At 46.0% G+C, this 23938-nt stretch overlaps 1 protein-coding gene across 1 annotated transcript in view; it reads right to left on the bottom strand.

Annotated features, from left to right (window-relative positions):
• Positions 1–20553, bottom strand: part of LCP2 (lymphocyte cytosolic protein 2 (SH2 domain containing leukocyte protein of 76kDa)) — a 57851-nt gene extending 37298 nt beyond the window's left edge. Inside the window, exons 1-3 of the mRNA XM_011968666.1 lie at positions 19858–20553; positions 15576–15638; positions 10049–10095 (exon numbers count right to left, since the gene is read on the bottom strand). Coding sequence (XP_011824056.1) covers positions 10049–10095; positions 15576–15638; positions 19858–19935 — 188 coding nt within the window. The 5' untranslated portion in view covers positions 19936–20553. The remainder of the gene's footprint in view (positions 1–10048; positions 10096–15575; positions 15639–19857) is intronic.
• Between the last annotated feature and the right edge of the window lie 3385 nt (positions 20554–23938).

Genomic DNA, 23938 nt, shown 5'->3' with positions numbered 1-23938 from the left:
AAAAAAAAAAAAAAAGAAATGGGATCCAAACCTCCTACCTCATTAGAATAATAGGATAAACAAATTTTGATCAACACATTGGGTACTTAAGAGGAAAGAGAAGGAGAAAGGGAAAGGTTTGCTCTCTGTAATAACACTGTTGACAACTCCAGGCTTCTGTGACTGCGCAGAGAGAGAGAGGTTTTAAGAGCAGCAGTGGGGGCTTCCCAGTCGCCTCCTGACCATGCTGTCAGAGTGCTTGTGACATGGTTCTTTTTGGTTCCTTTAAGTAGTTGTTTCGAGAAGGCAATGGGCATGTGGGATGGAAGGACTCCTACAGAGCGGGCGAGGGAGCCCCGTTAGTGTTCTGTGTCCTTGCCATGTCAGGCAGTGCTGGCTGCAGCAGCCACTCCCATTCTGTCACCTGTTTATTCAACAATGTGCACTGAGGGCCTTCTAAGTGCCAGGAACTTAGAAGTGCTCAAAGTGCATCAATGAACGAAACAGACAGATCCCTGCTAGTGGAGAGGAAGCTTTAAGGAGGGGAAATGTGATGCATATGCACCGTGCGCATGCAGCGTGGGGGGCTGGGGAGGGGAATGGGAGTGCAGGAGTGGGGTGCGGTTGCCATTTAAAATGATCGGGCCTCACTGAAGAGGTGACATTTCAGTAATGACTTGAGCGAGGTGGGACTGAAGCTCACCTCAACGCCCTCCTCCTACAGAGCTTGACGGCGCTCTGACCAGCTCACCGCGCTGCTTTGGATCTTGAAAGAACCTCCTGCTCTCTGTGGTGTTGCCTCTCACCAGTATCTCTACAGCCAGGCTGGAGGCTGCTGGGGCTCGAACTGGGTGAGGAAGGAAATGCCAAACCGCAGGCCTCAGCAGAGGAGCAGCAAAGAGCTGAGCGGGGGGTGGGCAGAACTGGGCCTGACAGTTGGCTTGCAGCAAAGTGTGGGCTCCTAGGGTTCTCCTGCTTTAATGGGCTACAGAAAGCACCTTCCAAGCCTATGGGACCACTGCCAGGGACTGGTGGACGGGGCAACAGTGATGGTGGGCACAGCAGGGAGGTGGTTGCTATGGCTACCACTAGGTGCAAACCTTCAAGTTACACCCTACCCCCAGAAGACCAAGTGACAGTGAGTAGAGGGAGGTGACTCACTCTCCCTTCACCCCATAAACCCCACGCCTCACTCAGGACCAGAGCAAGAAGTGACGGGGGCTGGGCAGCCATAGACAGTAGTCCTCTCTGCTTGCCTTCGTTTAAGGAACTAGCTGGCCCTGGAAATGGGCTGAAGCTCCCCCGAGGAAGCCAGCCCATTGTAGTAAGGTGGCACTCTACAATGACCTAACTTGCAGCCTGGTGGGGGCCAGTCTTCATCTTCTCAGTCTAAGGGCTGTCCTGGTAATGTACAAGGTACAGGGGCTGCAGGCACAGACAGTCTAACTGCAATGTCTGGCCCCAAGGGTGGCGCCCACTGTGTGACCTCAGACAAGGCAGCTGCCCTCACCTGGCCCCGGATTCCTTATCAGCACAATACAGGGGTTAAACCTGATTAGTGAATCCCTGATGGGCTTGATCATCATGATTCCCTAGCTCTACCTGTTACAAACACTGATCACCAGGCCCAGCCAAACCTACCTGAACAGACTCTCCGGGGAGAAGCCTGAGGCTCAGTGACATCAACCAGCCCCCAGGTGATTTTTATGATGATCCAAAAAGCTTGTGAAATAAATCCTGTTATTCTTGACACTGATGAAATTGTTTGTTTGCTTGTTTTAAAGAGAAGGAGAAGGAAAGGCAGGAGAAGGAACTTGGTGATTCTAAAGGGAGTGGAGTAGGGGAGTTGGGGTATACGAGGCCTTAGCTGGCCTTTGATATAGCCCTTTAATTCTCCCCCATGCTTGAACAACTGTGAAGGAAGACCTACTAGTGGGTCTAGAAATCAACTTTGCTGATAACACAAGATGAAAGAAACTATACAAGAAACGAAGGCTGGCAGGCAGGCGGAAAAGAAGGGAGAGAGGGAGGGTGGAAGGGAAGGGAAGGGAACAGAAGGAAAGGAAAGGGAAGGAGAGGGGTACAGAATAGAAAATATCAGCGCACAAAGCATCCATTGTTCCGTGAAAATTCCATTTTCGTTTCCTCTACTGTGGCACGTGTAGCTGTGTACTGGCTTATGGATATAGAGTGCGTTCTTGCCACAGCTTTGGCCAACTTCTGACCTACTCCTTTTATGGGGCCCTCCCACAGTAGGAGCCTTGTTCCCTGGGCTCAGATTTCAGACTGCCTGCTGCTCCCTCCCAGGACAAGGCTTCCAGGCCCTGGGTAGGGCAGATGCCTCTTCCGCAGCACTGTTCTCGCTGTTCTCGCTGTTCTCGCAGTGGGACCGTGGACCTCTCCTTTTCCCCACCCCTCCTCCCTGCACACATTCCCATGCTCAATCCTGCTCTCGCTCTGCATTCCAATCCATCTTCTAAGGAACAAAATGTTCTTTCCGTCTTTAAAGATCGTCCCTTGAACCAAGAGCTAAACCTTCTAAATTCTATCCTTGTTACCTGAGAAGCCAGAGGCAGCCAGATGTTTTAAGACTCAGGAAGGAGCCTTTCACCATCACCTGAGGCCTCGATCGACAGCGTAAGAGTAGGACATAATAATCTGAGGACACAGGGTGTACTCCCTACTTGTCACCCATGTCCCACTGCAGTTTTACATGGAGTGTTTTCCTGGTGCCTCACGATCATTTTCCTGGTATACAAGTATAATTATTCTCATTTTTACAAATAAAAAAGGCAGGGCTGGCCAGCTGCGTTGCATGCCTATAATCCCAGCACTTTGGGAGGCCGAGGCGGGTGGGTCACCTGAGGTCAGGAGTTTGAGACCAGCCTGGCCAACGTAGCAAAAGCCCATCTCTACTAAAAATATAAAAATTAGCTGGGCATGGTGATGCCCGTAATCCCAGCTACTCAGGAGGCTGAGGCAGGAGAATCACTTGAACCCAGGAGATGGAGGTTGCAGTGAGCCAAGATTGCGCCACTGCACTCCAGTCTGGGCAACAAGAGTGAAACTCCAACTCAAAAAAATGGGCGAGGCTCTGAGGGACGCAGCTGTCAAAAGGCACGTGACCAGCATTTATGGGGAGAGGAGGCTCCACTTTGAGAGCTGTGGGCTTGCACTGGAAGAGAAGGAGCAACAGCCGACGGAGGCACCTTTCCTGTGGGAGGGCCCTTGAGGACTGACGAGACCTGGGTCCCTGGACAGCAATTAGCCACTGAATGGGACAGGGGAGGACCATGTTGGAGAGAGGCCCTGTCACTCTTTTGGTTTTGCTGAGGGCTGGCCATACTCTTTTTTTTTTTTTTTTTTTTTTTTGAGACAGAGTCTTGCTCTGTTGCCCAGACTGGAGTGCAGTGGTGCGATTTCGGCTCACTGCAAACTCCGCCTCCCAGGTTCATGCCATTCTCCTGCCTCAGCCTCCCGAGTAGCTGGGACTACAGGCACCCACCACCACACCTGTCTATTTTTTATTTTTTATTTTTTGTATTTTTAGTAGAGATGGGGTTTCACCATGTTAGCCAGGATGGTCTCGATCTCCTGACCTCATGATCTGCCCTCCTCGGCCTCCCAAAGTGCTGGGATTACGGGCATTTGAGTGGCCACATTCTTTAACAGGCACAAGAATATTCATTTCGCCTCTGTGTCCCTTCCCCCATACCTTTCCTGTCTTCTCTGTCTCTGGTAGGGAAATAGGCACAAAGGAGATGCCTCAGGAGGTTGTTTCTGCCGTTAGACTCACAGCCTTTCAGGAAGACACACAAACACTTCTGCATTATTTCTCAGCTTGAATCGTAAGTTTTCCCAACCTAATTGCACTATTGGTAATGGCTACAGGGAGAACCAGCAGAAAGAGTATTATCCAATACCTATCTGCTGCCTCCACCTGTCACTCTCCTCTCCTTAATTTTAAAGTTACACTGTGGATTTAAATACAAAACATATAACATCCGCTCCTTTAATGAACTCCGAAAAGGCACCAGTAGATTTGAACGCGTATTCATGTATTCCATTGATTTAACCAGACTGTCGTCAGCTGTACCATGAGGGTCAACCTAGGCCCTATAAAAGGAGCCTTTATTTTTTTTCTTTAAAAATCCTCCACCTTTACAATGTTGGAGGTGTCTTGGGATCAACCATGTCCTGAGAGAGTGACAGTATTTTCAGGCTGAGAGAACCTTCCTCACCACAACTTACCTTCTTAAAAATCTATTTAATACTTATATTGTAAGCGTCAGGGAAGGAAATAGAGACATTCAGAGGAGTGTAATATTGTTTTGGTTTTCTGTACATGAACACAATTTCTTTTCCAAAGGCCTTTGGGGTAATGATCAAGACAAATAAACCTGTGTACAAGGGCTGGAATGAATAAAGTATTGAACACCTGTAAGTATCAAGGACAGCACCAGGCAATTTATGTTTGCTGCCTCCTTCAATGTTCCCCACTCCTTAGAAGTTAGCTCTTTTCCCTTCTACAGACAAGGAAGCCGAGGCTGATTGCTTAAATGACTTCTCCGAGGTCCTACAGCTGGCGGGAGGCAAAGTCAGCTTCAGAGCCTGGAGATCCCTCACTCCAAAACCCTATGTCCTCTCTATTCTTTAATCTCTCCTCTCCAGAAAGACAGAAGAGTTAAAAAACTAAAATTGCTCTAACTGGGATTTTACATAAAGCAAGAATAGCCAACACTTATTCAGTACATATTGTTATTTTCCCATTATTTCCCCTAATTTTCCCATTAACCCTCTGAGGTAGGTTCTATCATTATTTGCATTATACAGATGAGGAAGCTGAGGCTCGGAGAACTGAGCTAACTTGCCCTCAAGTCTCACGGCCTGTGAATGGAAGGACTGGATTTCAAGCACCTGACCTCAAAGCCTGAGCTTTTTCTCACTAAGCTCTCCTCTCTGCCTGTTTATACCCAAAATAATAGCACTTAAAATTCATGGGCTTGTATAGTCTCTGTAACCCATTCTTTCCTTTTATAGTTTAGGAAGCTGAGGGTGGTCAAGGGATGTGTCCCAGGTCACATAAGTCATTGGAAGTAGAGCTGGAATTAGTCCTTGTTACACATTTCTGCCAAGAGGGACAGTGAGTCTCTAAGTCACCTCATTAGGGCAGCCTGGACCTTCCCTTGATATCTTCTCCATCGTTCTCCATATTAACCTTTCATGTTCTATGGGCAGGCAGGCCTCATAGTCTTTCTAGGGTGCACATTCAAACACACTGGAGGAGGGGATTCCCTCACAGGCCAAGTTTTTGTTTCAGTTTTCAGAGAGCTAAAGAAATATCCCACCCCAGTCCATTCGCAACATGTTTATAATTCTCCTGTTCACGCTAACCAGAAGCCGTTTCCCAGCCCTACTACCTTCTCCAGGCTCTCAAAAAAGCTAGAAGACATCAGCTGAGCTTAGCCTTAAGGTGAAAAAGGATCTTCCAAGTTGGAAGTGACTTCTTTATCTCTGTCCTTCCACTGTTCTGATTAAATCTCTTCCATCCTCCCATCTTCATAGCTACAGTGCTAAGGGAGGTTCTTAGCTCATTGGCAGGATCTTGGTCACTACCAACTAACTTGGTCTTATGTCCCCAGCTGGGCTGTCCTCCAGATCATCACTTACATGTCCTGGACAGAGATAAGACACAAATTTACCTTGATGCTTACTTCACCAACACTCTCTGGCTCCTGAGAACTGCTCACGGGACCTTTATAAATTGTGGCACACTGCCCCCAACCAGTCACTTCAGCCTCTGCTTTCCACTCACCTAGGTATACGCCCCAGCTGCTCTGCCTCACTGGCCGTTCCGCCAGGCACACTGGGTGGTGCCTCTGTAATATGTTCCCATTTCTAGAATGTCCTCCAATCCATCCTTCCTATTTCAAGATTTAACTTAGGGTCCCTTCCTCCCTTGTCTGCCCTGAATACTCTAGGGAAAATTACTCCTGCCTTCCTACTAGCCCTTGAACTTGTGCATGCATGCACCATTGCACTGTTGTAATTGTAGTATAGTTGCTTTGCTTGTCTATCTGACCTTCCTTTAGAATGTGAGTGTCCTGAGGATGAGGATTCTGTCCCATATCTTTGTAGCCTGAGTAATTTTAACAAAGGCCTGACACATTGTAGTTATCTAATAGCAGTTCACTAAATGAATAAAGTATTATGGAACTATTAATCTTGTATAGGGACCACAGGATGCAAACTCAAATGCCCTCAAGGGCCACGTACATACATAGACCTACATAGTTACCATTTCTGGCATTCTTCATTCCTAGATACACATCCAGGTTAATATCTGGTGTCACTTCCTTTCTGCTTGAAGGACTTTTAAAAAGCACCTACAGTTTAAAAGGCAGTACAGTTCAGATTTTGTGTGTCTGAAAAAGTCTTTATTTCGTCTTCATTTTTAGAAGCTATTTTTGCCTAGTATTGAACTCTAGGTTGACAATATTTTTCTTTTGCTATTTTACTTTCGAGAAAGCTGCTGTGATCCTTACATTTGTTCCTTTGTATGTAATATGTCTTTTTTTTTTCTGACTGCTTTTAAGATTTTCTTTTTATCATTAGTTTTGAGCAATTTGATTATGATGTACCTCAGAGCTAGTTTTCTTCCTGTTTCTTACATTTGGAATTTGTTGAGCCTCTTGGATCTGTGGGTTTATAATTTGCATCCAGTTTGCAACATTTTTAGCCATTATGTCTTCAAGTGTTTTATTTCTGTCTCTCCTACCCCACTCACATGCACATTCTTTCCTCTCCTTTGGGGACTTTAGACATATATTTGGCTCTCTGAAATTGTCCCAAAATTCCTTGATGCTTTTTTTTTTTTTTTGATGGAGTCTTGCCCTGTCACCCAGGCTGGAGTACAGTGGTGCAATCTCAGTTCACTGCAGCCTCCACCTCCCAGGTTCAAGTGATTCTCTTGCCTCAGCCTCTTGAGTAGCTGGGACTACAGGTGCCTGCCACCACACCCGGTGAATATTTGTATTTTTAATAGAGATGGGGTTTTGCCATATTGGCCAGGCTGGTCTCAAAATCCTGACCTCAGGTGATCCGTCCACCTCAACCTCCCAAAGTGCTGGGATTATAGGCGTGAGCCACCACACTCAGCCCCTTGATGCTCTTTTCAGTGTTTTGCTTTAGTTTTTTTTCTCTGTGTGTTTCAATTTGGACAATTTCTATTACTGTATCTTCGTGTTTACTACTATTTTCTTTTGCAATGTCTAATCTGCTGTTAATTCCAAGCAGTGTATTTCTAATCTCAGATTTTATAGCTTACATTTCTAGAAGTTCTGTTTGGGTTTTTGTTTTGTATTTTTTTAATTTCCTATGCCCAAATTTAACTTTTAGAACACATGAAATACACTCAACATTCTCTTTGTCTGCTGATTTTAATCTCTGTGTCAGTTATGGGTCAGTTTTGATGTTTTAGTTTTTCTCCTCGTTGTGGGTTATATTTTCCTGCTCATTTGCATGCTTGTTAGTCTCTGATTAGATGCCTAATATCATAAACTTAATTTGTTGGGTGGTGAATATTTTTGCATTCCTATAAATAGTTTTAAGTTTTGTTCTGAGATGTAGTTAAGTTACTTAGAAGCAGTTTGTTTCTATTGGGTCTTGCTTTTAAGGTTTTCTAGCCAGGATCAGAACAATTTTTAGATTACAGCTAATTATTGCCCACTGCTAAGGCAAGACCCTTCCAGGCATGCTACCCAGTGACTGTGAATCTCCAGGTTTGCCAGCAAGGCTGGAAAGGCACCATTTCCAGCCCTGTGAGTGGCTACTCTTTCCTCCAGTACTGTTGGGTAGTTCTTTTGCCACCTACAGGTAGTCTCTTCTTTCATGCATGGACTGATCTGTGCTCTGCTAAAGAGGGACCCCTCTGAAGCTCTCCAGAATGCTGACTCTATGCAGCTCTCTCCTCACTGACACCTGTTGAATGAACTCCAGGCTCCTGGACTCTCTGCTGCCTCCTCAGCTCAAGTCGTCCACCAGACCCGGCACTGTGTTCCCTGCTCCCTGTGCCATGGCCTGGAGATTCTCAAAGCAGCAACAACCATAGACTTCACCGCCTTTGTTTTCCATCCCTCGGTGTCTGATGCCCAATGTCTTGAAAATTGCTCTTTCATGTATTTTGCCTGGTTATTTGGTTATTTCAGGTGGGAAAGTAAATCTGATCCCTGTTGCTTCATCTTTTTCGAAAGCCAAAGTTCCCATGATATGAAATAAATGGTTGATGCACCTTAGGATGATCCCTCAGGGAATGATGGGACCCTGGTGAACTGGGGAGCACAAATCCCAACTAAACAGGCAGCAGACATCAGATCCGGCTGACTATTGCCACAGTAGAATATATGCCCTAAATTGCCACATCTTTCACTTGTTTCTAAAGAGGCTGGATTTTGTGAAACTTTTCCTGATTTCAAAGCACAGTGGTCACCAAACTTAACACACCTGCAGCCTGGGACTGGCCCACCAGCCACCAATTCTGATACCTGTGTGTAAAGATCCCTGTTTTGCAAATAACTGTGGTTTATCTCTACAACATCACATTTCTGCAATCATAGAAATGTTCCATATCTGTACTCTCCAGCATAGTAGTCACCAGCTATACATAGCTATTAAAATGTGGCTAGTGCCTCAGGGGAATGAATTTTAAATTTAATTTAAATTGAAGTAGCCACATGTGGTTAGAGGATATCCTTAGAAAGCTCAAGCCATCTTCAACAACATGTGTCCCTGGAGATAGACAGCACCAAAGGCAAATCCTTATTCCTCTCTTTTCCTTCCCCCTTCCAGACAAGGGAAAGCCTATAGCCATGCTAAAAATATTCTCCTTAATTGAGCTGCCAGCATTCTTACCTATTCATGAGATCTCCCCACCTCATAGTCCTTTGGCCTACTCCCTTTTATTATGATGAGCTCTGAGACCCTTAGAGTAAGAGAAGGGTCCTCATAGAATGTCCAGAGAAGAGAACTCAAACTGGTAACACACAGACTATATGTAGCCCTTAGGTGTGTTTACTGTGGCATTCACAATATTTAAAACATTTGAACCAATGTTTAAAAATTGAGATATATCATGTGAAACCCATATTTCTAGTTATTCTTGATAAATTTGAAGATTGGACATTGTTGGGTCCACACTGGCTGGAGTTGAGGAGCTGCTGCACTCTTTGAATGGAACATATGATATCTGATTTGCCACAGTCCCCACCATTCTCTATTGTTTCACCAACAATGAGGCTTTGCGATGGTTACTTTTTTCATCATATGATAACTGTGCTATTATTTTTCTTATAATGGAGAAATATTTCATCACACAGAATGTTTACCACTGTTTTGTCCAATGATGATAAAACAAAACAAAATAACAGGGCTTTGTGTGCCAATTTTACACATTTATAGTGGGCTCCTGCAGGTATTTGAGTGTGTGAGACCTTTACTAGAGGGATGAAAAATACATGGCATGACACGCACACTGCAACTTCCCATTTCAGCACCTACGGCAGACATGAATAATCAATCACAGCTCCCTTTCCTTGGGATTCTTCTCCACATAACCTCCCTGGCAGCCATTCCCAAGCACTCAGTATCGACACATAATCATGTCCATTGCCGTCATCTGGTTCAGCTCTCATTTTACTGTGTGAGAAATGGAGGTCAAGAAAACTTAAGCCATCACTGAGTCAATGGTGATGCCACGATGAAACCTTGACACTGGTGCTATTTTCACAGGCCCAAGCACCCCATGAGAAGAGAGGAAATGAAAACACGGGCCAAAGTTGGGCTTGTTTTTGGCAAGAGCATCCAGGTCGCCAGCTGGGCTGGATCTGCGCCTTCTGTTTTCCAGATCTTCACGTAACTTCTGTTCCCCACATCCTGCCCTTGCCCTCATCCTTCCTACTTGCTTTCTTATTTCAAGCCAACAGTGACATAGAGCTGACCCAGCCCTCACTCACACTACTCCCTATTCCCACCTCTGCTCCCAGATCACCCATAGAGTTGGAGGAGTACTTACGGCACCCGGAGCTTGGGGAACTTCTGGATGTCATTTTCTGTCAGGTTCTGAAATGAAGACACATACGGCAGGCAGGTTACAACCCACAGAAAGGGCTTTGAGTAGGAGGGGAAGAGTGATATGTGAAACAATATAGGGAGTGGTGGGGACTGTGGCAAACAGAGGAGAAACCTCCCGCCCACCCACCCTCCCAAAGTGGGCAGCCTCTAGATGTTTTGCCTAAAAGCCTGTGGGCCTGGTGTTGCTGGAGCTGCTTTTTCAAAAGGAATCCTTAAATCTGGGTTTTATGTAAAATGCTCTGAGTTCTAAATGTTGACAAATAATTTTGACTTAAGCACTGTGAGAGCTAAATCTGTGAAACCAAACGACTCGTTTTGTGGGTTGCATTCGGCCATGTTGTGACCTCTTCCCTACCCCCCAGACCTCAGGCCCTCTCAGTCTCCACAAGGTCAGCTGCAGAGAAGCCAGCCTGGAGCACTGTGTGCCTCTTTTACCGACATCACACCCCGGAGAGCCTCTTTCACCAGGGTTATTGGTAGAATTCTTAAGATATGGGGATGCCATGCAAAGGCTTTCCTGAGGGAACTGAGAAGGGAGAGGAGAAAGAAACTCATATTTGTCAAGAACTAACCCTGGGCCTCTGCCTCTTAACACATTAGTGATCAACTCTGTGATGCAGGAGTTACCAGCATTCCCATTCCGCAAGTGAGAAAGCCGAGGCTCAGGGATATGAAGGGGATTTCCACTTGTGGGGAATGAGCTGGGGCTGGAATTCCACTCTAGGACATCCACAGTCTATTTTCTTCCTGCAAACCTCCATCCTACCATGTCTGATCCTTTTGAGGGCCCCCGTGCCCCATGTTGGAGGGGAAGATGGGGGGAAGGGTGAAAGAAGGCATCTGGGACGGAGGAGGAGAGGAGAGCACGTCAGAACTGGGAACAGAAAAGAGACTGGGCATGCTTTCCATAGAACCAACGATGAGCTGACAAAGGGCTCCACCACCATTCTAATTAAGGCCAGAGGGCTGGGTAGTTAGGGTGGGAGCTCTGGAATCAGATGGGCTGGGTTTGAATTTTGGTTCATTCACTTAGCAGCTGTCTCATTTAGGGCATGCACTTTGCCTCTCTGAGCCTCAGTTTCCTTGTCTGTAAAATGGGGACCATAACAATAATAATGATACCCATCTGTCAGGGTTGTGAGGACTGAGTGGGATGGTGTATGTAATGTGTTTTGGCACAGTGCCTGGCACAGTGTGTGACGGAGAAATGGAGGAGTAAGAAGAGGAATTTCTACCCCTGGTGGGGAAGCAGCAGGGGTCTGCGTGAGTCTTAGAGTTTAGTGTTTTTGCTTCTTTTCCTTGTCTGTTCTGGGAGCTGCCTGTCAGGTTTTCTGACCATTGGAAAGATCTGGGCACTATTCTTTGACATCAGCTGGCACAGAGGCTGGGACTAGGGCATCTTAGCGACATGTTCACTGGACCCATCTGATCCAGCTCATAGGCATGATTTCTGATTTGGACGCAGATCAGACCACCTGAGGCAGGGTTGGGGCTGGTGAAGGGAGTCAGCCAGAAGTCCTGAGGGCATCAGGCTTTTGACCAAGCTTCTTAACTCCTCTTTCTTTCTTTCTTTCTCTCTCTCTCTCTTTCTCTCCTTCCTTCCTTCCTTCCTTCCTTTCTTTCTTTCTTTCTTTCTTTCTTTCTTTCTTTCTTTCTTTCTTTCTTTTTTTTCTTTCTTTCTTTCTTTCTTTCTTCCTTCCTTCCTTCCTTCCTTCCTTCCTTCCTTCCTTCCTTTCTTCCTTTCTCTTCTTTTTTTTTTCTTTTCTTTCTTTTTTTCATCACTGAGCAGCAGCATCTCCCTGCTTCTGAACTACCCCCACTCAGGGAGGTACCAAGACTCATGTTTTGAGTGTGATGTGAGGAGTTGAAGCCTTCCTAAGGGCTGCCAGAGGGGCGGCAGCTGAGCCCTGAGCAGCTGGCCACCAGCTTCTGCTCTGCTGAGAGGAGGGCGTAAGCTGAGGGAATTTCAGGAAGATTGTGGAGGAGGAGGAGGGTGTGAGCGTGGCTGGAGACACATAGGAGCAGAGTGTTAGGAAAGAGGAAGACATTCAGAACAGGGACAAGAACTGTAAGGAAAGATGAGAGATGTTGAAACAGAATTTTTGGAGAGTTTTGCTATGTGATGTAACCCCCTCTTCCACCTCTTCCAAAAGCCTTCAGCAAACTCTGGGTTATTTGCATGATGATTTTGGAGTTAAGATTTGTGGCTTTGTGGGAGTATGATTATATGCTGTGGGTGTTGAGAAGAGGGGTACAGAAAGAGGAAAGCCACAAACTGGGCCTGGTGGGAGAGGCAATGTGGCAGACATGGCTGCTTGCCTACCCAATACCCACTCTCCCTTTGTTTTCCTACTGACAGGACCTGGATTTCATTCAGGGCAGTAAATGTGCTTGTTCAAAATATTTAACTCCCCAGACTCCCTTGCAGAGGGTGGAGGTCACATGACTCTGCTGTGGACAGTAAGATACAACCACAGTCTGCTGGATGGAGCTCCTGGAAAAGTCACTACTTTCCTGGAAAAAAGGGAGCATGCATTTACCGTTCACCATACACCTTCTCCTCTTTGCCTTTCTCCCCTCCTCCCTGCCTTTCTTTCATATCTCCCTGGAGATATGATGCCTAGAGGTGAAGTGGCCAACTCATAACTGTTAGGACAGAAGCCACAGGCTTTTCCATAGGTTAGATGAAGGCTGGGTTCTTGATGACTTCCTTCACCATCGCCAAGCACCCCCCTATACATTTATTATTACTTGAAACAGACTGACCCTTATTTGATTGGGCCACTGTGGTCAGGTTTCTGCAACATGGATCACATGCCTTCCCAACTGACACAGGTCTCAAGCTCCTTTTCTCTTCTTTTTATACCTTGTAGAAGCATAGCTTCTACCAGATAAGGATCTATCCTTTTCAGTGGAAAACAAAAATGGCAAAGAAAGAAAGAAAGAAGGGAGAGAGAGAGAGACAGAGAGAGAGAGAGAGAGAGAGAAAGAAGAAAAGAAAAGAAAGAAAAGGAAGGAAGGAAAGAAGAAAGAAAGAAAGAAAGAAAGAAAGAAAGAAAGAAAGAAAGAAAGAAAGAAAGAAAGAAAGAGAAAGAAAGAAAAGAAAGAAAGAAAAGAAACAAAAGGAAGGAAGGAAAGAAGAAAGAAGGAAAGAAAGAGAAAGAGATGGAGAGAGGGAAGGAAGGAAGGAAAGAAAGAGAGAGGGAGAAGAAAGAAGAAAGGGAAGGAAAGGAAAGGGAAGGGAAAAGAGGGAAGAGGAGAGGGGAGGACAAGGGAGGGGAGGGAGGGAGGAAGGAAGGAAAGAAGGAAGGAAGGAAAGAAGGAAGGAAGGAAGGGAGGAAGGAAGGAAGGAAGTTAGAAAAATAACTAGGGCCTTTCACTTTTGCCTTCAATAGCAGAGTGGCCCTGGAATTACAGAGCTGGAAAGGGTGATAGATGAGTAATTAGAGCTTAGATCAAGCATCCCCAGTTGTATCCAGCACACCTGTGGTGGAGGGTGGGTTTCAGCAGAAGCTGCCTTTACATCTCCCAGTTGCTGGGACAGGCACTGGATTCTGCTTCCTTTCTTCTGGTTCCTATCACCCTACTTTCCACTTCCTCCTCTTCATACAATGAACACAATGTGCCACATTGTCTGAAGAACTGAGAGAGGACTGATTGGAGCAGAGGAAACATAGCTGCCTAGATACTATCTCTCAAACAACCCTGTTCTACCAGGCCTGACACTCCCACTGGGACTGTTGTGGGGAATCACAGAGCCGGCAGGGGTCATCACCCACTATGACCCAGTCCACTGTGCTCAGTCAACAGGGTAGGAAGCAAGGCAGGCTGAGAGAGGGCAAGTGCTTGCTCAGGGTGACCCTGAGGAAGACCCTGTGTCCGAGGCAACAGGGCCTCGCAGGCACCATCTGCAAAGATGTCTTCCTCCCTTTCCGTTCAACTGTGATAAGTCTCTGTTCTCAGTGCTAATAGCACCAGAATGAAATATTTGGGTTTAGCAGTAATTTGCAAGAATAGCACTAAAACTCTAGGAATTCTACTGACTCAAATCTCACTACGAGTAAAAAAATATTGTTAAAAACTCAAATGGTATTAGACTAAATTAAGTGTATGGTTTAGTTCAATTATGAGGTCTGTGACATAGAACAAATCACATCACAGCTCTGCATGTGTTTCCTCATCTGCAAATGAGGTAGTTGGAAACCTTTCTGAACATACGTTTCTGCTATAAAACAAGTTTCTAGAAGGCAGAAATCGCATCTTAACCGTTTCTCTATCCCCACCACCTATAATGCTCTCCAGTATGTAAAAGCAGCTCAGGAAACTGCTTGTCAAGTGAACCAATAGGCAAATGAATGAATGATTTAGGTGGACAGTGAGTAGACATGTCTTACATGGCACCTGGAAGCAAAACTCAGACCAATAGGAGTACAGGTTAGTTTCCGCGTAAGACTTGAGAGCTGCCTAGAAAGGGCCAGATGGCTGTGGGTAGTGGCGAGCTCACCATCACTGAAGGAATTCAAGAAGATGTTGGTAGCAGAGATGTAATAGAAGAAATGGATTGGTGTTCTCTGGGGGCAAGCTGGGGCTGTGATCTCTCTGGTCTCGTCCAAATGGCCTGAAGTCTCATGGTCAAGTTCCCTTACTGACAATGTCTTACAGGGAGACACAACTTAGCTTATTGTCCTCACTCTGAATTTAAATTAGGAACATCTACCCCCATGAGACCCTTGAAGTCTTGTTTTCAAAGAGTAAAGAAAAGTTCCCAGAAAGGATGGTTTGGTGCCGTCAGGGTCTTTCTTAACCCGTGGGCAAAGGTGTCATTTCAGGGAAAATGCTCAAACCACCTCCTCTACCACAACCTAGCACCTCTGTCCCCACCATTAAAGCTGCATCATTTTCCCTTTAATGGCTTAGTCTTTAATATACATCTGCACCTTGGTCTTAGACTTCAAGCTTTTTGAAGTATAATACAGTGGAGACAGCCATATCACATGTGTGTTTGATACAATATCAGCTTTATGAATCTGGTAGTGAGAAAGAAGGAAGTAATTGAAACAATGAGGGTGATGCCATCCTTTATTTCACTCATGAGTATGTGCTCCAGAGTGAGAAATGGGAGGTGAGAAGCTTCTGTTCGCCCATATGATCCTTCTTCCCCTTGGGCTTTTCAAAGGATGGATGGCATTTAAATAGATTTTCCAGATTTTTTTTTTACTATACTTGGATTCCTCTTTAAAGTGGACGTGGAAGATCAGAGAGGGGTTCTGGATGGTAGGATCCTGAGAGGTGGTGAGAGAGGGGGCCCTACCAAATTTCTGGAGAAGGCAAAGGGCTGTGTGGGGATCCTAAAGACAGGCGTTGACCATGGGTCTCCCCGGGGAAAGGGTAGGCCAGTTGGCCCTGCAGCCGTGGGGAAAAGTGCCGAACAGTCTTGGTTTCAGTGTGTTGGACTAGCCAGAGCTTACCAAGAAGCGAGCCCCATCGATGTGGTACTTCTTCACTGCCTTCTCACAGTCCTTATAGTTGAGCTGCAAAGAGAAGAGGAAGGTGTTGTCACTGACGGGCAGGCTCATACCATTGGTTCCTCTCCCTTGTCTGCCCCAGAAACTTAGCACTTTGCGGTACTTGTGGCTAGCCAGGCTCCCCACTGCCCTCCCTTGGCTAACAGAGGGCCCAGTCCCCACCTCAGCCTCGCTTTCACTACCCCCTTGGGACTGCCTGAAATGGAGAAATTGCCTTGCTCTAAGGCTTCGGGGCCAACCCTTCCAGAAAGACTGTCTTCAAGGCATGCAGAGCTCTGCCCTATGCTCCTCAGGAAGGTAGAGAGGGGCTGAAAGAAGAAAAGAAATACCATCCATTGTCTCGATGCCCAGAGACAACCTCAGTGTTTCTTTCAATGCTTTCTTCCTAGCATGTTTCTAAACATAATTGAGGTTATGATTTAGATTCAATCTCATTATCCTGACTTTTTTTCTCTTAAATTACCTGAAAGGATAATATAAACACTGCCTAGTGTTATGCAAACTCAATTTAAACAATATTTTAATGACCACAACATTATTTAATCATTCCCTTATTGCTGGACATTTATTTACCAAACTGCTATTTCAATAATGATAATAAAAATGGCTAACAATTATCGCAAGCTTTCTGTATGGCAGGCACTGGTCCAAGTGGTTAAACTAGTCTTCAATCATTTTACCCTCACATTTTGCAGATGGGGAATGAGAGACACAGACAGCAAGTAACTTGCATGAGGTTCCATGGATTTTAGGTGACAGGTTTCAGAACAGGCTTTAATGTCTCTTTCAGAAATATTCCCCTTTTAGTATCAGTATAACTTATATACGGTAAGTAAAATGAGCAAATGAAAACGCAGCTTCATTTGTTTGCAGTACATCATCCCAATCAACATAGAGACCATCATGGATACTATTTTGCAAAACTTTTTCCTCCCTCTTTGAGATAAATTGTTTAAGTCAGAATCTCAGAACAGAGTTACATAGTATCCATATGAATGAGCATTTTTAAGACCTTGGTTATTTTCCTAAACCAATCAGCAATCATATGAAATGCTGGTTTCAACTTGTCCTCAACAGCATAAATGTTCACATTTGAAGTATCTCTCAGCTTGCTGCTTTGAGGTGGAGCATTTAAGGTTAAGTGTTTCTCCTTGAGGATGCCAGGTTCTCCTCACAAGGAGGGGCCTCATGGTTTGGGGCAGCCTTCTTTTGGAGCACATTTTAAACCATCTTTTTATCTTATAGCTGACCAATCCAAAGAATAAATACAATTGTTGTGACGTCTTAGCTTGGAAGGGTGGGATGAATATCACACTCAGAAAGCTGACTTGAAAGTTGATATTGAAAGCACGTCGCGTCTACAGAGCCCTGGTATCCCCTTTATCTACAGGCAGTGGGGGGTAAGTGGTTCTCAGAAGAGTCAACTGCCTTTAATTCATCATTCTCACTGTTATCATTATCAGATAAACCAGATGATTTTGAAGAGTGCTAACTTTGTGTCTAGATCAGCAGAGAGTCCTGCAGACTGGGACCCAGGCATTTGATTCTGCTCCAGCAAGATCTGGGCTTGTGGGCCTCAAATCTGTATTTTTAAGAAGCATAAAGTGGTCCAGAAAAGTTACCTGGATTTGTAGTAAGGAAGACTGAGGCCTCTAGAGGCAAAGAGGTTGGTCTAAGGTCACACAGTGTGCTGGGATACCAGCTGGGACCCCACCTGGGATTAGGACACATAGCTCTGAGCCAGTGCCTCTCCACTGCATGACCCAAAGATGTTCTCCTGCAAGTCAAAAGGAATTGGACAGATTGAACAAATATACAACATGGTCTCAGTCCTCAGGAGCTTATATTCCAGACACAGGATGAGGTACCCATATCAGAGACAAGAAGACACAAAATCCCAGCAGTCTGCATTGGTATCCCCAGCTAGGAGCCAGTTAATAGAGAAGGAAAAAGGGCAGATGGAACATGCATTAGGACCCATCTGTCTGCTGAGTGCCTTACACCCATCATTTCCTTTAATTCTCACAACCAGCCCATGGAGTTAGTTACTGTTCGTATCTCTATTTCACTGATGACGAAGTTGAGGCACAGAGAAGCAAAGCAACTATGGGAAAGTCGCCAAGCTAGCAGGTGGCAGAGCCATGGCAAGGTGTGTCTGACTCCAGAGCTGACTCAGGAGGTATCTCCAAGGGAGGCGTCTCCAGGAGAGGTCGGACCCCACTACTTGGGTAGAGTTTGCATCTGCAGATCAATCCTTTACATGTCATGATTGATGGCTGAGATCCATTCCTAAACAACTCTGAGGTCCATTCATTTGGTATTTTCTTTCAGGGGGCTGAGGTACTCAGAATCTGAAGGGTTTCTATCCAAGTCTGTGGAGAGATTAGGACTTCCAGGATCACAGATTCACCTCAGTCTCCTAGTTTCTCCCCTCAGTCCATTTATGCCAGAAGAAGGAACCTGCTTGGATGCCATAGATTTGTCCTGGGGTCTGAGATATCCAGGAAGAAAACTCTCCCTTCCCCCAGCTCAGGCACAGACGTCTTCCGATAACATCCCTGACCCATGGTCCATCTCCCTGTACTGACGGGCGTTTCAGGGATCAGTTCTCTGTTGCTCAATTGGATTGTGTAATTCTCCTGGTCACACCTGAAAGTCAGGCCTGTCTGTGCCTCTCAGCCCATCTCAAGTCTTTCTCTTCATAATTCTCAATTCCTTTCTTTTTCCTTTACCAAAGTAACATGCCACTTTATTCCCTCTTGGCAAGTTTTACCTTGTTGCCCTATCTTCTTTGGTCTATATTTGAGAAAGATATTTAGAAACAACCTTCAAAAAACCAGTTGTGCAACAACATTTGCTGAAACCTGAGTTTATGATGACCTTGCAGAAGGAAAATAACAGAAATGAAAGCACTAAATATGGCAAAACAAAACAAAACAAAACAAAACAAAACAAAACAAAACAGGATCTGTGAGCTGCACCCCTACCATACCACACCTAGTTTAACATGTTCGCATTTTCTTCTTCAGATTGGGGTAGAACAGCTGTGACTATAAATGCCTTGGAACTGCGTAGACTCCAGGTTTGGCTATATGTCCTAGGGAACCTCGTCTACCCGCTTGAATCTCAATTTCCCCAGGAAAAACAGGAAGCTGAGTTAGATGACTTCTACCATCTTAGCTTTACAATCTCATCTTTATGACAGTCTGGAATGTCAACAGAATCTGATGCCAGCCTGCAGGGATGAGGTGTTAGAAGCTTAAATGTCTCTCACAAGGCATCTTACCGCATGGTCAGGGTAGAGGGACACTAACTAAGTCATGTGGCTTGAGATCTGCCCAAGCAGATGTGTCGTCCCCTTCTGCCAATGACCAAGCACAGGGATCCTTCAATCTTTCCTCTAAGCCCAGAAGACAGGACAGCAACATTCTGGTCCCAGCACTGCCACAAGCCTCTTCCCCTCTAGGGGCCTCAGTTTTCATAGCTATAAATTGGGGCTTATATCAGTTTTCTGGCCTGCTTCACAAGACTCTCGTAAAGCTCCAAGGAGACTCTGCCCCAAGCAGGAGCTTGAGGACCCCCCTCAGGGTTGTGAGCAGTGAAAGCCTAAATGCCGTGTCTGGCACCTGCTCATCTTAGTCCTCTAACCTGCCGTGTCTGGCACCTGCTCATCTTGGTCCTCTAACCAGCCCTCCCACCCTGCCTATTCTTTCTCCCGCCTCCAGGACGCCATGTCGCCCCTTTCTAGTAAGGAGCGTTGATCTCATTAGCAGTTGCAACAGTTCTCTGCATCTCAGAGCATGGACTTTAAAACCAGATAGGTGTGACTTGAAACTTGCCTCTATCACATGTGGTCCCTAGGGCTTCGGACCATTTCAGTTCCCTGAGCTGACTTTACAGCTGAGTCAAGGGGATAACAATGCTGACCTCACAGGAGAGTAGGGAGCATTAAATGGGATGGTGCCTGTGAAACACTGAATTCAAACCCTAGCACATAATAGGCACATACTCATTTGAGGGCTCCTGCTCACATCCTTCTCTCCAGAACTCATTGCCAGGAAAACTCAGCCGTCTATATGGCGCTCACTCAACCAGTAAAGTTGCCATAGGGTTCCATTGCTATCTTATACACCTCCCACATTGTGTCCCAATTCCATTGTCAAGCCTCAGTTCAGCCCACGAAGGGCACTATCATCATGACCACTCACACAAGAGCAAGGCTCACCTTCTTGAAATAGTCAGCAAGGCTGTCAGGGTCCCAGCCCAGGACCTCTGAGCGAAAGGGTACATTCCTCAGTGCCATGGCTGCTCTCCCAGGAGGAAGCTCACAAGCTGAGCATGAGCGCTGCACCCATGGGCCGAGAAGCTCAAATCCAGAGCTCGGAGGCGTTCTTGGCTCTTCCAACTCCCTGCTACCCTGTGGAACACCGTTGTTGTGGAGCCGATGTCTTTTCTGCCGTAGCCAGATCCCAGAAAGCAACGACTTCCTCTGCGAACAAATATGGTCTCTTCTCAGAAAACGACTCAGCTAGTTTCCTTTACCACTTCCTCTGCTGGGCTCTAAATAAGTAAACAAGGAAGCCCAGCTCTGGGGGCTTGAGATGCAGAGACAGCCCCGGGGTTGGTAATTCCCCACTGACTCCAGTCACTCCAGCCCAGTAGGAGAGGCAATGAAGGGGTCTTAAACTCCGATGTGAGTCCGAGTATTTTTCCTTTAAACTCTGGGCACCCATATGTCTACACTGCATTCTTGCTCAGCGGGGGCTTTGCAGACCAAAATCTATGCTGATGGTTGACCTGAAATACGGACAATTTCCCGCATCAGTGAACTGCTGGAGCGTGGTCTTTTAATGCTTTCCAACCACCTTCCCCTCCCTCCATCAAAGACTGGGATTCTTTCAGCTGCCTATTTACAGTTGTCATGAGAGGGTCCTCAAGGAATGAGTGAGTCAGACACCCAGGGCTGAACAAAGTGCTGCACTGTGCAGACAGGGCTCAGTTTCTTAAGTGACTGTTTCTGTGCTATGCAACCTTAGGCAAGGACTTAAAAGCTGGGAATCTCAGTTTCCAAATCTGTATAATAGGAAAACAGTGATTCTTCATATACACATAAAACTTAGATGCATTTAACTAGACAAACCTAAAAAGAAAAATTAAAAAGAAAAAAAAACTTAACGATTGCTATTGATAGTGTCATATATTCCATTCACTATTGTTTCCACAGTATATATATATATATATATATATTTTTTTTTTTTTTTTTTTTTTTTTTTTGAGACGGAGTCTCGCTCTGTAGCCCAGGCTGGAGTGCAGTGGCCGGATCTCAGCTCACTGCAAGCTCCACCTCCCGGGTTCACGCCATTCTCCGGCCTCAGCCTCCCGAGTAGCTGGGACTACAGGCGCCCGCCACCTCGCCCGGCTATTTTTTTTTTTTTTTTATTTCTTAGTAGAGACGGGGCTTCACCGTGTTAGCCAGGATGGTCTCGATCTCCTGACCTCGTGATCCGCCCATCTCGGCCTCTCAAAGTGCTGGGATTACAGGCTTGAGCCACCGCGCCCGGCCTTTCCACAGTATATTTTATTCACTATTGATTCTGCCATATATTCTAGCCAAAGAGCACATTCCCTGGAGATAGGAGGTGAGAATCTGCTGTTTTCTTAGTTTCAGACATTGTTTATTTCTCATAATTGAACAACTTATTGGCAGAGGGTGAGTCCAGTGTGTAAAAGTAACTATATTTGTGCAATAAGGCAACCTCTAAACATAAGTTACTACTTCATCTAATGCTACACACACACGCACGTGCACACACACACACACACACACACAGAGTCATCTGTTCCAAGGCTGTTGCCCTTACTAAGTGATGTTATGTTGGTCCTTGAGGTGGTGCCTCCCTGAGGGTTTTCAAGCATAGCTTTGGCCATGCACAGTTTCTGTCTTATACACACACTGAGGAGCCCCGCAGTCACTGTAATGCACTGGCCTCACAAGCTGGTGGGCAGCTTAAATGAAATACACATTTTACTCCAGGCCCAGCACCAACTCATCAATGTGAGCTGGTGTTAGCCTCACCTTAGAAGGTGCTGAGGGCATCAGTGAAGGTAGCCCAGGCCATTTGTTCCTTGCAGGGCCTCACACCTAAGAGCTCTTTCTCTCTCTCTTTCTTTCTTTCTTTCTTTCTTTCTTTCTTTCTTTCTTTCTTTCCTTCTTTCTTTCCCTTCTTTCTTCTTTTTTTTTTTCTTTTGAGACAGAGTTTCACTCTTGTTGCCTGGGCTGGAGTGCAATGGTGCCATCTCGGCTCACCGCAACCTCTGCCTCCCAGTTTCAAGCGATTCTCTTTCCTCAGCCTCCTGAGTGGCTGGGATTACAGGCATGTACCACCACACCCAGCTACTTTTGTATTTTTAGTAGAGACGGGGTTTATCCCAGTTGGTCGGGCTGGCCTCGAACTCCCAACCTTAGGTGACCCACCCGCTTCAGCCTTCCAAAGTGCTGGGATTACAGGCATGAGCCATTGCTCCTGGGCTGCATCTAAGAGCTCTTGGTAGCTGATCATTCTGTATAAAGCACAGCCCTGCTGTACAAAAGCTCCGTCATGGGTGAGAGGTCACCTGGTCTTTCAAATCACTAGCATAGCAGTGAACAATAAAAAGCCATTTGAAGAGAAAGAGAGAGAGAAATCACTTTGAAGTAGAGTAAACACAGAAGATGTCATGGAATTAACTGGGATTTAAGCAGGGCTGTGGAGGATGGAGTGAAAGGGAGGGCATTCCTGACCTGGATCAATCAATCTCTCTCTCTCTCTCTCTCTATCTCTCAAAACACATGCCACCTATGAAAAGGAACATTCCAGATCATCCTTAAAAGTAGAAGCAATTTTACTTTATTTTCATTTCTTCTTTTTATTTGCTTTTGTTTTTTTGTTTAAAGATGGGGTCTCCCTCTATTGCCCAACCTGGAATGCAGTGGCACAATTATAGCTTACTGTAACCTCGAACTCCTGGGATCAAGTGATCCTCTCACCTCAGCCTCTCAAGTAGCTGGGAGTACAGGCATGCACCACCATGCTCGGCTGATTTTTTTATTTTTACTCTTTTGTGGAGATGGAGTCTTGCTTTGTTTTCCCGGCTGGTCTTGAACTCTTGGTCTCAAGCGACCCTCCCATCTTGGCATTACAAAGCGCTGGGATTATAAGTGTAAGCCACCAAGACTGGCCTAATTTTTTTAATGATGTTCACCCCACTCAGGATAAGAAAAATCTACAGAAAAGCAGTTGTAATGAAGGTATCGCTAAATATTAGGCTCCTTTAGAAAGAATTATCTAATTAATGTGGCCAAGATGGAGGATCCACGGAGCTCATTTGGAAGACAGACAAAGCAGCTAAGAAACCTGGATGACAATAATGGTGACTTTGAGAAACATAAGAGACATGATGCCTTGAGCTCTTCCTATGCGTCAGAGAGCACAAGCTAAGAACTTCTTATTGACTGTCTTAATTGTTGGCACTATTATGGCTCCTACTCTGCAGAAGAGAAAATTGAGGCTCCAAGAGGTGAACTACTTGCCCTCTGAATCCAGAGTAGAGGGTGCATCCAGGACGCTTCCAAAGTTGATCTGAGTCCAGAGCCCCTGTCCTTGGCCATTTGACACCTTAAGGCTCTGAGATGTTACAGAAACTGCCCAAAGTAGACTTGGGATTCAAACCCAGTCTGTCTCCAGAACCTGAGCAGTTTCTTCTCTCTGGCCTCTGGTGAGGAGAAAGAGAGGTTGTCGATCTGAACAAGCTCAGTAAAGGGTGCAGCACTCTGCATGAGGCGGGCATTTGGTGTCCCCTCCCCACAGAACCACAAGCCCATTCCTCAGAAAGGGCAGCTGGTGCAAGGGGAAGCGTGTTGCTTCAGGCCTGGAGCCTTGCCTCTTCCCCAGGCCTTGCTGATTTCTCAACACTCACGAGTTTCACATCTCCTGTCTCTGGCTGGCGGGTTCCTGAAGTTCCGGAGACTGGGCTAGTTAGCCCCCAAGAGAGACTCAGGAGACCAGAAGAACCAGTGTGACCCTGTGCAGGCTCAGCTGCAGGCCCCTCACCTCCAAAATGGGGTGGCCATGACAGCAGCCTCTGGGTACAGCCCCCGACAGAGGGGCTGCCATGACCATGGAGGCCAGGGGCAGCAGTTGGGTGTACAGCATCTGTCTGTTGGCTTCAAGCATGAAGCAGAGCAGAGGGCGGGGATCCAGTAGCGCACAGTAATTTGAAGCAGTGGTGGGGATACCCTTGCCCATGTCTCTCTCCCTCCCCCCAAC

This window comes from Mandrillus leucophaeus, unplaced genomic scaffold (genome assembly GCF_000951045.1).
Source record: "Mandrillus leucophaeus isolate KB7577 unplaced genomic scaffold, Mleu.le_1.0 Scaffold855, whole genome shotgun sequence".
NCBI classification, from domain to species: domain Eukaryota; kingdom Metazoa; phylum Chordata; class Mammalia; order Primates; family Cercopithecidae; genus Mandrillus; species Mandrillus leucophaeus.
The sequence above is the reverse complement of the archived record's forward strand: the minus strand, read 5'-3'. Positions and strand labels throughout refer to the sequence as shown.